This window comes from Falco biarmicus, chromosome 5, assembly GCF_023638135.1.
Source record: "Falco biarmicus isolate bFalBia1 chromosome 5, bFalBia1.pri, whole genome shotgun sequence".
In the NCBI taxonomy this organism is placed as follows: domain Eukaryota; kingdom Metazoa; phylum Chordata; class Aves; order Falconiformes; family Falconidae; genus Falco; species Falco biarmicus.
The window spans coordinates 56,837,961-56,854,094 of NC_079292.1; the positions used below are offsets into that span (position 1 = coordinate 56,837,961).

General features: G+C 36.3%; 1 protein-coding gene across 11 annotated transcripts in view; it reads right to left on the bottom strand.

The window, feature by feature from the left end:
- The window catches only part of TNRC6B (trinucleotide repeat containing adaptor 6B), a 153,511-nt gene that overhangs the window by 112,286 nt on the left and 25,091 nt on the right, over window positions 1-16,134 (bottom strand). For 8 of the 11 annotated variants that reach the window (XM_056341948.1, XM_056341949.1, XM_056341950.1 and 5 more), the window contains exon 3: window positions 14,096-14,194. In XM_056341948.1, coding sequence (XP_056197923.1) covers window positions 14,096-14,139 — 44 coding nt within the window. In that variant the 5' untranslated portion in view covers window positions 14,140-14,194. Of the gene's footprint in view, window positions 1-1,572; window positions 1,652-14,095; window positions 14,195-16,134 lie in introns of those variants that run through there. The other 3 variants (XM_056341934.1, XM_056341932.1, XM_056341933.1) reach the window with 2 other exon arrangements.

The following is a 16,134-nucleotide window of genomic DNA, read 5'->3' on the forward strand; positions in this document are numbered from 1 at the left end:
CAGTTTTATACCCCTCTTTCTAAAAATATCTACAGTAAGACCCTAATGGATTTGATTAATGAGTAAACCTAATGTGGAGTTCCTAGATAAAGTCAGCCACACTTTGGAGTGTCAGAAAGTTTCAAGGGCAAATGCCTCATCTTTCCTGAATGCTGATGTCAGAAAGCACTTTTTCCCAACAAGATTCAACACCTTCATTAGATAGCCTAGCCCATCAAAACTGAACTAAGCATATGAGAAACCAAATATTTTCTCAGGAAAAAAGTTAGATGCTTGTAAGAAAACTTACTATGAAAAGCTATTAATTTTAAACAACCATATTTTGTCTTTTTGTCTTCACCAGTTACAGAAACATACTAATGCAGCTTCATCGGAGAGGGACTATCATTACCTTTTCCCACTCATTCCATAGCTCCTTTTCATAGCTGTGATTTTTATTTTTTTCTTTTCTATTTTATAAAAAAAGGCTGCAACCAGCCACCTGAGTGAACAGGAGATAAAGACTCTTGTAAGATTTTTTTCATTCACGAGCATCTCAAGCACACATGAACTGAAAACTATCAGGCAGACTCTGGTGAGGACCCACCAAGGTCAAAAGCTGCTTTCTGCAGGTTGTGGCAATTTACTTCCAGTGCTTTATGTTACCTGCTAAATTTAATACAACCTATCAGCTTAAGACTGATAAATTTGGTGGTTTGTCACAATTACTGCTTTAACACCAGCGCACCTTCCCAATCACCATCAGCAACAATGCTAGGCTGTTGGCATTTCTTTTGTCTCACTAATATTTGCTTTAAGTAGAATTGCACAATCTAATCCTTAAAATCCAAGCAATTAGTCACTAGTCACTACTGCTAACAGTGGCAGAAGCCCTATAAATGCCAAGCAGTTAGAAGAACTTGTCAGAAATCTCAGAAGCAATTTGAGGTCTAACAGAAATGTAGTAATTACCACAAATGCAAGGAAAGCTGAATCACTTCTCTGCTGGGCTTTATTATGAGCACTTTGGACAAACTGCATTGGGGAAAATTTTACTCATTAGCAACAGATTAATTAAATTTTTAATTTAACTTCTTTTGATAAAATTGAATGCAATTTAGCTGCAAATACTTCAATAATTTTCTTTAGGTAAATTCGTGTTAAGCTAGCATCTCAAAATACACCGAATAGCATAAATTGGCTAGCAAAATTAGTACCAAACTATACTTTTTAGATTAAAACTTAGTTTCACTACACAAATGAAAGCATAAAAAACCCCACCTTAGAAACAGTGATTTAAACTTAAAAGAAAGAAAATAATAGAAAAAACAACTCCTAAAATGAGAAAGCCCAAAGTCTTTTTCTGAACCACATAGAGGAAAGTCTCAGAACCAAGATATGCATGAAAAATTACCTGAATTTTTGGTCTCTTTCAGGATTTTGTTGTAATTGTACAGCACTGTGATGTTACTAAATTTTCATTTGAACCTATTTCTACTTTCCCCCACCCCCCCAACTCAATTTTGACAAAGCAGAGCCCTGGTGTACAAAAAATATCAGCACAAGATGTGAACCATCTCCTACCCGACTCACTATTTTCTTGAAGTTTCTCATCAGCATCTAGATTGAGCATTTCAATGTTAGTATCATCATGCAGTCCTAACTGGTTTTCCTGTTAGTAAAAAGAGAAGTGAAAATTTACTAATGTAATTCTAGTGCTGAGTCACATATCACATTCAGTACTCCCTGCTAATCATTTTGAATACTAACACACTTAAACCACGTATAATTACTTTTTAAAATCTCTAGTCTAATACCCATGTTTGTTATATGCTGCCAAATGGTACTTTAATTCCTGACTCAATGAAATGTTACATTAACTGTAACTGCCAACATGTTAGCATATACCATCATGAAAAACGTGCATCATCCTTATAGAACAATAGGACAGATTATCAGTGGCAGCTCAATTAATCATTAAGAATAGAGAAGTTATGTAACTGAATAGGTAAATTATGTTTCACCTAAATAAGCATCAAACCTCCAGCAGTGGTTAAAAGACTAGAAGTTTTGTTTCTGTCTCCAACTGTCACTAATTAATCACCTGCACTTGCAGAAACAACCTATGGCCCATTTTCAATGTAATTTTAAAAATGTTTATGTTATCTAATATTCTGTGAAATACTCAGCAGCTTAAGATTAATTCCCTGCTAAGCTTAAAACAAATATTTTTACAAATATAATGAAAACAACAGTCCCAATTTGGAAATGCTAAAAAGGCCAGAACCCCAGCCACATTTCATACTGTATAGATAGGAAAGTTTACTTAATTAAGAAGTTATTTTAAAATGCATTACTTAGCTGCAAACTAATTCATATAAGCTTGTAGATATATATATGTATACACAAAAAATAATCCATCTGAATCTTGCTCTGAATGCTACTTGAACTACTTAGCTGTTTGCAGCAAGATACTGTTTTGCCAGTAATACCTTTGACCACCAAAGATGCTTCAGTCAGTCAAGTTATGGTATGACAGGATATCTAGAAATGACATTTAAAAGCTTCAACTCTGAAGCTGCCAAGGCAGTTTTAAATAATAGTCATCTCAGACACAAAAATGCATAAAGCATTCTGAATGTAAACAAAAGTGCTCTCCTTTTCCTGTACCACAGTTGATTATGCACTACATCCATTTCTGTGTTCTGTACATACATAGTATAGATCCCATAAAAATCTGAATTCAGTAAGACACGAGTAATTACCATCTTTCTGTATTATTCTTCAGCTAAAGATCATTAGTATTTCACAAGCTATGAATTGTTGCTGACTTCTGCAACTCTGAAAAAACCTTTCACACTTCCATAAGAAATCTTTTACTTTCCATTTAGGGGAAAAATCTGACCCAAAAGTACTTTTAACCATTCACCCCCCTCCACTATGTTGAACAGCCACTTGTAAGCAGCCCAATGACTCTATTTAGCTAACTCATTTTACAGTTAATTTACTATTTATGGTGCAGACACACATGAACAAGTTGCAACAGTTTAAACTGACATCTGTAAGTGGCTGGTATTTTGATATACACATTGATAACCACCCTGACAGAGAAGACAAAAAACATCTTAACTGTGCTCTGCCACTTAGATTTGGAAAGCTAGATGATGCATTGCCACAAAACGATAGCAGACACAAACAGCGAAAACAACTTTTAATGGCTCAAGAAAGCAGATGATAATCAGAACTACTAAAAACTACACTTTTGCACTATACAGTCAATCACCTGCACTGACACAAATACTGTTTTCTCCTGTTCGTTAGGAATGACTGAAAAGTGTCACAAACAAGGCACACACAAAGAGGTTCTGAAATTATTATGCCTCAAGAGATCTGACCAGACAGGAAGAAAAAGAACTTTCTTTTCTGTGTTCACAGAAATACATTGTGTGGCTTCTAAACACATAGAAACTACCAGTGGCCCAGAAAGATCCTGAGCAACAAACAGCTGGAGGCTGAGAACAATTCTGTTGTAAGTGTATATATTAATCCTCCATTAAGCCCGTCTTACGCATCCACTTCTCACCACTATCAAAAAACAGCAGAAGGAATACAGGCTATTCACACACACACTGTACAGCTACTTTCCAGTTTCTCCAGTTATCAGAACGTAAATCCAAACTCATTTTAGTCATAAGGGAGCCACTGACAGTGCTGCTTGCTTGTGTAGTTTTTCCAAACTTCTCAAGTTTATTAAAATTGTTAAGATATATGACTGACCAGCAAACTATTAAAACACCCACTCATCTCTGGGGCAGAACCTGGGCTTTTCTTGCTTGCATATACTATTACAACTTGTCCTAAACCAAAAAAACCTTAAATCGCCACAGGAGTAAGTTATTTCTCTAGGAATAACACATGGCAACTCTGTATCTGTTGAAACCCGCCAATATGATTTCAGAGTACTTCTATAACATTTCTTAGCAACCTAATTCCACAAAAGCTTACTTGATCTGTAGACAACTACTACATTCTCCCTTCTTATAATACATTGTCTTGTCTACTACCCAAATGCCTCAGTGAACAAACTTTAAACAAGGGACAGGAAATGTTGACATGCTTTTAGTGTTGCTTTTACCCTCAGGGGAACAGATACTGCACAATACCTTTTTGCAGGGTTCAAGTGTCCTTAGTTGTCCACACACTCTCTTACCTATTGTAATGATGAAGACCATCACTACCATTTTTAGTGTCAAGAATAAATTATAATTAAAAAAAAAGATCTTTTCTACAAACCTCATATCCACTTCTTCCACACCCAATGTAAGAAAAAAAAACTTTGGAGGAACTGAAACAAATTCACACCCATCTAGTTCATAAACTGAAAACAACTGTCCTTGTAGGGTCATGCAAATGCATGAAGTCAGCAAGACCAATGAGTTTTACACCTTTCAATGACTCCCTCAAACTAATCAGACTGCAAACGATTGGGAAGAATAAAGTAAGCTTTTACTGTCCATGGCTCAGATTTCTCCTCGAATACCTATCCCCTCAGTTTGCCAGAAGACAGCAAGATTGAAAACATTTATCAATACTTTCACATCTACAGGATTTTGTTTAAAGTGGCTGATTATATAGAACTCTGCTACATTGACGTGGACCACAACCACTTCCAACAACTTCGTAAAGCCAATACTGAATAAGAGATCAAAAGGCAATATTCTGAAAAGGTAGAAACCCCTCAAATTGTGTGCCAATAGTACACCTGCATGAAAAGAGATACTGTGTAAGCAAAGCCACAAAGCAGTGTGTCCCTGGCTCGCTCTGTCTCCAAAATCATAGTGGGACTATACTATACCAGCTCTCAAATGCAGAACTGCTGTTTTTAGTTTTTTCAACAAATGCTATTTGCTTTTTTGTCTGTTTTGCGAAGTATTATAAACTGTTGTAATCAACTGACGAAGAGATGCTATTGGTTGAGAGAAAAAAACTAACAAGAAAACATTCATGAAAAAGAAAGAATCTTTAAAAGAATGGAAAAGGTGAGTTTAAACTGAATTTTATTTAAGACTCAAGCATTTTTTCCTTTAGAAATCAGATACATACCTGTTCCCTGCAATGACATTCCATGTCATTACATTTCCTTCACATGAACTGTACATATAAAAAGGCTGGATCAAAGGACTGTATGATGACAGCTCTTAGAGATCTCAAAGTCAATTTGGCAGATGATAGTATTTTCCAAGGGAAAGAAAACACAACATTGTATTAACTTTCTCTTTTGTGCTTCAAAAGCACTTCAGGATATTTTGAGATTAGAAAACAAGAGAGTCATCTTTCAGGTTGGTATCTTTATTTTAGCAGTCTTCACTATGGTTAAGCAGGTTTCAGATGAGTAGTCCATTTTGCCTCTGTAGAAAACAGTACACCCAACTAGCAAAATCTTGTGCTTGATGCTGAATTTCTTTTAAAATTGCCAAGCCGCTAAGATATCAACAGCATTTCTTTACAATAATTTAAGTAGCACTGTCTAATTCCATGTTCTTTTTTGCAAAGTCCTCAACAATTTTATCTTGTCTATAACTACTGTTTTATAAAGCCAGTAGACCTTGATAACATACTGTACTGGTTTTAGCTGGAACAGAGCTTAATTTCTACATAGTAGCTAGTATGGGGCTATGTCTTGGATCTGTGCTGAAAATAATGTTGATAACATGTTGATGTTTTAGTTACAGCTGAGCAGTGCTCACACAGTGTCAAGGCCTCTTCTGCTCCTCAGACTGCCCCACCAGCAAGTAGGCTGGGGGTGGACAACAAGCTGGGAGGGGTCACAGCCAGGACAGCTGACCCCAACTGACCAAAGGGATATTCCATACCACATGACATCATGCTTAGGAACAAAACTGAGGGGGGTGTGGGAAGTTGCCAGTGCACTGGGACTGGCTGGGCATTGCTCGGTTGGTGGTAAGCAACTGTTTTGGTTTTACATCACTTGCTTTTTTCTTAGGTTTTATTTTCCTCTCAGTTGGTTTTGTTTGGTTTTTTGGGTTTTTTTTAATATTAAATTTAACTTTTAGATTATTAGAACATTCTCTTTATCTCAATCCACACATTTTCTCACTTTTACCCTTCCAGTTTGCCCCCTCATTTCACTGCAGGGGTGTGGGGGGGAAGTGAGCTGTGTGGTGCTTAGTTGCCAGCTGGGGTTATACCACATACTGTAATTATAGCTCCTTACTACAATGCCTTCAAATTCTGAAATTCAAAGTTATAAAATCACAAGCAGGTTCCCTCCCCCCTCCTCACCAATGAAAGGTCCAACTGTGTAGTGTTTTGTAGGAAAGTGTTATGCGGTTCTTTTGCTGGCCACAGTGATAGAGAGAAAACCTAACCCAAAATTTCTGCTCCCCGACTATGTTAATTTATATTTAAAACAAGAGGAGTATGCCATAACATTTTTACAAGCCTTAATAACATGTCATTAAAGGGGAGGACTTCTTTTAACTTAATATTTAAAGTAATTTCATTCTTTACTGAGAGGTTAATGGATTTTCCTTTTTTTTTTTTTTTAAGTAATACATAACATGCAAAGATTTTGGTTTTGAAATTACTCTCCTAAGGAGTTGTAACATTTTCAGGCCAGAATAATGAAGCTAGCAGAGCACAATAAAGATGACGGCAGTTTCTGCTGTGAAAAATTGTGTTTGTGCTCAGACCAGTTCTTAAGATTCTCCTGGAAGGTAACAGCTTAAGTTGTCTTGTTAGGCAAAATACATCTCTATTTCTAAGAGAGTTTACAAAATACTGTATACAAAGACTCTAGGAACTTACAGCTGTATGTCAGCATTAGAAAAACTAGCTGCTCCTACAACTCATGTTCCAGAAAAATGATGGAAACATACCCTGTGTATCAGGGAACAGAAGTGTTGGAAACCCATCAGAAGACACCAAAACCAAATAAACTAATACATTCCGAAAACATGGCATGTTATAAAAAAAAAAACAAACCCAACACACACCAACAAATAAAAAACAAACCAAAAACACACACACACATCCGCCCCCTCCATTCCTGGACCCAATGGAGAGGCAACAGCCACATGAGTAACCTGAAACCTACTCTGACTTGTCAGATATTCACAGGAAAGTACATCGAGGTTGAAAGATCACCTCTTCCTAACAAGCCAAAATCTTCACGAGTAGCAGGGACTCATACTGTAGAGAAACCATCACGTCTGAAAGCACCACATACCAGGCCAGTACTAGACTGGAAAACAGCTTTTTGTAATTACAGTGACAAGGCATTTTTTTCATTTTGTTACTGTATAGGCCTTCAGCCTGAATGTTTTAAATTATTTAGTACCGTCTGAATAGAAACCTCATTCTGTATTCCTAAGTAGTATTGTAAGTCCCAGAGATACAGGCGTCAAGCTTTTGGATGCTGTGTTAAGTTTAACTACCCAACTAAGATATTTTTTTTTACTGTATTAATTCTAAATCACACACAATGAAAGCACCAGCCAAACTTCTGCATTATTGTCAGCATCAAGCAACATTCACTATCAAAAACTGAGCATAACTTACCCACAAACACCGTTAGTGGAACACTTGTGATTTTAGGAACGATACCTCCTGACTGGCAACACTCCCTCCTCACACCTTCCTTCTGAATTTTAAGCTTCTATTTATAAATATAAGAGCATGTAACTTAACAGATTAAACACTACTCAGGCAGGCTTATGTTTCTTTATTCTCAACATATATGAAACAAAAGCAAGAGCTTAGACATTCAAGTGTGATATACTTTTTAACCTTTTCATCACATCTGTGTGAATGCTTCAGGGTAACAAAAAAACCAAAAAAAACACCACAAAAAAAATCATAGCCAGTGCCAAGAGAGTTCTGAAGAGTGATATAAACAGAAGGCAAATACTAATTCGCAATTAGACACAGAGGAGGGGCAGGGTGGGAAATTAACCAGGATGAGAACAGGCAGGTAATAACGTAAGGGAGAGATTCATATTGACAAATAAGAACAGAGCAGCAACTTGCAAGGAAATAAAACAAGGATTAACAGGTAACCTCAAGACAGCTTAGTAAATGGCACTGGACAATGAGACTGAACAACATGACAAGCCTCAGTGTTTGTGTCAGTGGTTTTGAAAAAGCCACCAGAGTATGGAAAAGTAGCCTAATTTCTTGACTACCTATTCAGTTCAAAAATTACTTCTATAAACACTAACAAAAAAGTTGAATAAAAATGCATTTATCTAACACCATATAGTACAGAATCTCTTCCCTTTTCCTGAACTTGTTAGGAGTTGAGCATTATTAAAAATCCTGCGCAGCCACACTTTTCATCAAAATTGCGTGTACCTAGACTTTTTACCATACAAAGCATTAAAAGAGCAGAACTAGCTATCTTTCTTCCATTCCCTTCTACAACACTGAATCAAAACCATGATTCACAAATACCCCTCTATAAATTACTTAGGTCAAAGCCCCTCCCTCCCTGCAAATTCATAGGTTTTTACTTTGAAATATGAAGGAACAAGGAGGGGAAGGGGAAATTTTACATTTGACATGAAAATTCTTAATTGCATTTATTTTGAGAAAGAAGTTTGCAACGTAAGCTCAAAAGTCCTGCCAATATTGAAAGAAATCTAAAAATACTTCAAATCAGGCATAAAATTTTAGCTTCCTCCTGCAGTATTTTACAGCAAAGGAACAACTGAGAAATAAAGTGTTGTCTGTGCAGTAATCCTTAACAGATGGATAAAAACAGCTGAAAAGAAACCAGCCACAAACAAGAAGCTCAGTGCTTGTTGGTATTTTCAGAGTACCAAGGCTGTTAGTGGAAAAAAAATAATAATCATTAGTGGGAAATTAACTACCACAAAATATAATTAAAAAATAAAATCATAATCCAAAGAACAGTAGAAGATGTGGGGTTCCAAGTAGATTTCATTTCTTTTCCTTTTTTTTTTTTTTTTTTTTTTTTTTTTTTTTTTTAAGGAAGGGAAGAAAAAGGTAGACCCTGGAAAGCCAGAAACCAGACACCCTGTCCCCCAACTATTTTATTAAGTGACAGGATACTTCGTTATATGATATTCACCAACAGATTGTATGGATAAATAGACCCAATATTCCTGTCAAATAAGACTTCTACATCTGCCAAAAATAACTATGTTTTTTAAAACTCTATGCTTATTTGAAAAATCTTACTTCTGTACAGGTTGTTTTCCCTCTTTGTGGCACTAATATTAGATAATTACTGGAATCAAAAGCATACCATTGACAGGTGCCAGCTGTCTTTATCACGTTGATGCCATTTTAACAGAAAGAGTATTTTCTGACAGTCTGACAGCAAGGAAGAAACTGCAAGATCAAACAATGGAACCCATTAAGATGAACCTGGCAACAAAACTACCAGACAGTAAGTTTCTCCGAAAGCAGCCTAAGGAGCAGGGATGTAGAAAGGGGAAAGAGCGTGTGCAAAACCCAGACTTTGCTGAAAAGCAATCCAATGAGTAACAAAAGGATATGCTGCCAAAAAACTAAATGAAAGAACTGTAGAAACGTCCCAAATACACAAAATTAAGAAGAACAAGAGCACAACTCAACTACCACAATATTAAAAAAACCCTTAAAATTACAAAATTAAATAAAAAGGTATGTATTAATAACAGTGGGAGAAATAAACTAAATTAAAGTGAGGACTGAGTCCATCAGTAACTTTGCTTAAGTTTAATTACCAAGAAATTGCTACTGGATTTCTGTCATTCCTTTCAAGAGTGGCAGAGGCAAGCATGAAGGCCAGCTTTTGTATCAGTGCCACCAGGTTGAGGGGAGTCAACCAAGACTATCACTCTTCATGATGCCTGACTGCAGGGATTTTTTATTAATCCTTTTAAAATTTTTTTTAATACCTCATGTAATGTTCAGTAGTTCAAAGCACATAAATATTTAGTCTTAAAAGTGACCTGCTCAGCTCTACATGAGGCACAATTTTTTTTTCTTTTTGAAAAACAGAAAGAAATCTCATTTTTTCTTCAAGGCTTGGTATCTTAGAATACTATACAGTCTAGGATGCAAGAAAATCTGAAACAGTTACAGAACAAAACCAGTTTACAAGGAATAAGGCCTGATATATCATTTTTTTTCCACTGTGTGACGGAGTCTTCATGTATAACTTTTTAGGTTATTTTCAGACTGGCACCATAAGAAAATCAATTCTTGCAGTACCCAGATCTTTATATCCTGACGTTCATGGTGTCTCCATGAAAGATGATTCTGTTGCCATCCCTGACACTTCAGAATACTTCATTCAGATATACCTCTATCTACAATAAATTTGGTTTCTCAGGTTATACTCTTGTGATTCCGGAAGAGAAGCAGCAAGGCTTCTTAGGGGTTAGGACTGCTGACAGCATTAACAAACTGTCTCTTCCCATGCTACTGGGCAAGAACGTAAAAAGCAGAGTGACATCTTTTCTATCAATTAAACTTCCTTTTAAAGGGAAGCCTCTGGAAACAAATATTGATAACTGGTCATGGGATCTGCAGTCTCAGGTAACTGAGGCTACTATTCTAACCACTGCTTTTCCTGCAATATGTATCAACAGGGACCCCTCTGGCTTTCTTGTTTTTCTGGAGTGAGGTCATTAACACTCTGAGATACTGAACTTCATGTGGTAAGCCTTACTTTTTACGAAGATAAATTATGGGCATATCTTTTCATGGCGATGAAGACGGAACACTTTGATATCAATATAACAAAGATATCTCTAGACATTAATGTATTTACATTCTTTCCCTCAAGTTCAATGCATACTTACAGAAAATAAGACAGATCGATTTTCAGCCTGAAATCAGCTTAAGACAGTGTCAGAAGTGACTGTTAGGTGACATTTTGGCAAAGACCCTTCTTGGCAAAATCTAATTCAGCATAAAAGGGAATCGGCTACAGTCTAAAGACAATTTTCCACGTCTGCTTGCTCAAGTGCTTTTCAATTTAAATTCAGATGATCACAGGAACATTCTGCAAGAGGCCCAAAAGTAGGTATCCCCTTTTCTGGCCTCAACAAGAGAGAACTTCTGAACTTTCGGGAAGTACCTACCAGAGCCCTGAGCATCTTGCATTCTGAAAAAGTACCAAGCATAATCACAGTAAGGTCATTTACCCCTCGACAGAAATGCTTCTAGTGCAGCTGATAACAAGGCATTCAAGCGTGTAGGCCTGGGCCTTTGTCTTTTGAACATAAAGAGGTTTTTATCTTACATTTTATGTTATTTTATGTTTGTATCTTAAGATACAAATAGAAAAAGTATAAAAATTAATTCTACAATCTTTTCCTCCTTTTGCAACGATAGCTTTAATACTGCTGTTGAAATTATCTCTTCAGTCTTGTAGGACTTCAAGACAGAATTCTTGCCCACTTCTATTTCATAATTATTCTGAGGCAGCCAATAAAAGATGCTATGAATCACCATAAACAGTAATTTCATTCTTTGTATCATATGTCAAAATCTCTTTTTGGCTAGAAATGAATTATTCAGAACAAACTCTACAAATGGGGCCTTAATCTTAATCTCATATATGATATCATTAAACTTATTGTCACTGAAGTTGCTGGCATTAATCAGCATTACTAATCTCATAAGACCAATGAGCTGCAGACTCAACTTACAATGTTTGAGAAGAGCTTCAAAGGAGATGCTAACATAAAAAGTGTTCAAAGTCCTTCCTGAACATTCATAGGAAATAAAACACTGGAAGATGACAGCTTATTTAGATATCATTTACAGGCTCAAAAAATAATTTCTAGTAAAAGCAAAAGAACAGGTAAATTATAGGACTTTTAAGAACACAGTGTAAACTGAGTGAGGTCCAAAAGGATTGCTGGTACTTAATATGGGTATTAAAAAAATAGAAACAAACTAGAAAAACACAGAAGAAAAGATCCAATGATCTGAACAATAAGCATAAAAATAATTATATTATATTTAACTTTTCTTTACAGATTAGTGTTTTCGAATGAGTAAAAAGGGGAGAAATGAAGGATTCAAATAAAATATTGAATGAATGGTTAGTTATATTAGTGTCTTTGAAGCACAAAACTAACTTCTTCCAGAAAACTCATGTCATCTGCCTGGAGGAATTGGCAGGGGTGGAGGATAAGAAAAAAAAGTCCTGACAAAAGGAAAAAAAATGAACTATATTACTGAAGTCTTAAAAATATTTCTTAGAAAAATGTACCTTTATGAAAATGGCTCATTAGAGCATGCAAACATTTGTAAATTAAGGACACAATTTAATGATATACAATACAGTGGAATATACTTCACTAAATTTTTTTAGAGGACAAATCCTTCCACTGTTATAGCTATAAAGCTCTCCTGAGACCAGGAAAGAGAAGATAATCATTTACAGACTGAAGAAACACTGAAAAATACACTTCTGTGTGTAGTCCTGTACACCACAGGATGCGGAGAAGGACTAAATGTAGTCATAAATCTTTTTTGCTTAATATGATCCTATATAGCTCTCAATTAGTAACACTGAAACCAAATGCACAATTCCAAACCTCCCACATGTCCTAAATGACAATTGTTGCAAAACAATACTGCACACACACTGAGGTACTCAAAGTCTAAAAGATTTGTTTTGAAATTTAAACACACTAAGTTTTTTGAACATCTCATCCTGGAACAGAGATACAATCTTTGCCACTACACCCAGAATTAAGAATACCAAAGAAAAGCATACTTTTCATTGGAGGAAAAGAGTAAGTTTCACAGGACAGTTAATTTAATCTACTTCCTGCCACACAGACAAAACATGAAAGCTCTATATCCATATATATATACACACAGACACCTGTGCATATATACACAAATATGCACACACACACACATAATCCCTCTGTTTGATGAAAACTAAGCACCAGTAACCATGCTAATAAAGTCAGTAATTAATTGCACCATGATGTTTGTATGCACACTTCTATCCCCCACTGAACCTTGTAACTACATTCTTGTCAAGAGATGCATTCAGTACCCTGGATGGCTGCAGGTACATCCACTGACACGTTTTCATTTGTCAGCTCCTAATCTAGTGAGCCTTCCTTCAAAGCTATTTAAAATTAACACAATTCCTAAAGTACATGCCGGACAATTGCCAAATCCTTTCTCTAATAATTAATCACCTCCTAACTTGATGCCTACAGCTTACAAAATGTTTTGTTCTATTAGAACACCTCTCAAAAAAGCTCCAGCTAAGAAACAACAAATTTTAGTTTTAGTCCTCTTTTTTTTTCTTTTTTCACTTTTTCAGCCAGCCTCTTGCACAAAACTACAAGCAAGCTAACAATGATTCATATTTTCATGAAATTTAGGAACCATATTTTAAACAGATGAGCTGCAAAACTACCACTAACTCATTGAGATAGTCAGGACTATATAATAAATTTATAAACCTATTGAAGAATATGATTATCACTATGTCATTATGCAAACCAGATTACTGACTCAATATCTGCATCTTCAGGAAGTAAGCAAAAAGCAGGACACAACCAACATTATATTCAACAGCACACTTTTTAGCCTCTTGTCCCCACAAGGTATGCTGAAAATCAGAGGTACCTTTCAAAGCAACATACTACCCAGTCTCACAACAAGGCACATACTGGCAAGTATAAGGAAACAAGAAGCAGAACACCTTGAACATAGATCAGTCAGTAACCCCCACACACTGACACATGCACCTAAAGGCCCATATGCCTAATTCTTTAGGGCAGGTGAGAGGGTGGGTAGGTAGGACAGAAAGCTTGATAGGCCCTTCCAGTTCTAACAGATGGAATACAATCAAGGTTAGTATTTCTTTACAAGAACTTCCTCTTTCCTTCCTGAGAGTGCCCAAAGACCCATGCTCCAATCCTTAGTAGACAGCAAAAAAGCCTGTCTTTCTAAAGGCTTTTAAAAACTTTACTTTTAAAATATCTCCAGGGTATTAAATATTATTTACTTGCATGCTGCATACCAGCAGCAACGTTCACTCCATGTATCCCCCATTTCAAACAAACAAACTCTTGTTCCTCAAAAACACAGTGGCATTTACCTCACTGACCTTGGGACTGCCTTCCTCCAGTATTTCTCCCTCATCAGTTTGCATGGGAACAGGATCTGTGCAAAGCTCTGCAGAAATGCAAAATACTGCCTAAAAGATAAAAAAGATACATATATATATATTAAAAAGTTATTTTTCTGCCTTTAACAGTGTTATGTAAGATTGTAGCGCACATAAATAACAATTCTAGGCTATGACCTTTAGTGTTCCCATTCTGCACATATTCTCTGAATTTATATTTTTTACACAAACAAGACAGACAACTGTTATTCAGGGTAAGACATAACTCTACTCAAGAGAAAAAAAAACAACTACCAGGAATACACTTTCTTTTTAATCTTAACATATGTCATTGCAGAGTACTTAATGTATTCATTGTGTTTACTCATTAAAGCTACAGTCAGTAAGGAATAATCACCAGGACCAGTGCTGAGCAATTATTAATTACTAGGAAATAGCTTTTGTGCAAATATAAGCTTCACAGATTCAGCTTACAATATAAAGCTTATTAGTTTGAAAAATTATTAGACTTCCAATAATCCCACAGATTTCTTGTTGTAAAAATTTGTTGCTTGACTTCAGTCTAGAAATAAAGAGTCTAGGCTGTGAAGTCATCCATCTTTAGGTTAACATTTCTAATCTAACCCAGGTCAAAAGCTCCCATTGTTTCCAATATTGAACACTACTTGGTAATATAATTTTAAATTTGTTTGACTGTGTCAGTAAAGTTCCAACTGAACAAAATCTACACCCCAAACTCCATTCTTAGAATTGTGAAGTAACTTATGGCAGAATGCAATAGAGTTAAGGAGACTTTGTTTACAAAGATCAGAATGTCTTCCACTCCAGAGGATAAGCCATCTTTCAGAGGTAATGGATCAAATTAATCAATTTAGGAGATCAAACACACCAGCATAAATTCAGCAGGAATCTGTCACTACGAAAATGCAAGATGTAAGCTCTCAGCAGATCTATAACATTCCGGGTATGTAGAAAGAAAGGGCTCACACTGAGTTAAGAACTTAAAGCCAAGAGCCATTGGCCTTTAACAGCTGTCCCTCTCAAGATGCTGTAACTCTTCAGCTGTACCAGCATTTAAAATCCATTTAAAGTCTCTCCATTCCATTTTTGCACCTCAGCTACAGACCTGATTAACTCTACTGTCATCTTCACAGCAGCAATTCCAAGCATGGAAACTGACAACTTTGGGAGTGCAAATAGTAATGAGGCCAAAAAGAGAAAGCTCAGAATTTGTTCATCTATACGCACCTCCTCAATTTCAAGGTTAAAGCCTGTTCATAATGCAAGGCTGCCTGCACTGCCAATGTCTTCTGTATATCGTACATAGGTAGACAACATCTTTCATGGCTATTAAAGCTGACACAAGGAATGAAGAATATGTTCTACAAACATAAAAGAGCCTGAAGCTACAAACCGTAACATACAATTGATTAAATCTTATAACCCCCAAGCAGTCATGCTCAGTAGCATCATATATTCTCATGCAAAGTATAAGAGCTGTGAAGACTTACAGCATAGTGATTTCCTTATCTGTGGAACAGGGAGTGAGAATAAAGCAGAACTCTCACCCAAACCATCACCAAATATTCTGGCTGCAGCATATAATTAAAAATTGTAGGTATCAAATGGTAAGGATGATTTGTATCATGCTTCTATGCCAAGATGCTCCTACATATAACAAGTATTTCTCCCTGCCAGGCAGTCTTCTATTCGGCAGCAGAGGGGAGGACAGGCCGAGCCGTCCCTGTCCATGGTACTTTCACCACACTGAGTTTCTGAAACCCACTCCAGAGCTGCTGGAGTTGGGAGTTTCTCAGCATGATTCTGCAGTATCAGATTCAAGTAATTGAGAAGCTCCACATATTGTTAGACAGACAGTCTGATGTCTAATGGCTAAAACAGCTTTGGCCAGAAGGATTGCTGTGGCACCAAACTGGCTTCAAATCAGAGAAACAAGCAAGAATCAACTTGAGCTACAGAACCGTTATAAAAGCTTATAAAATAAACCA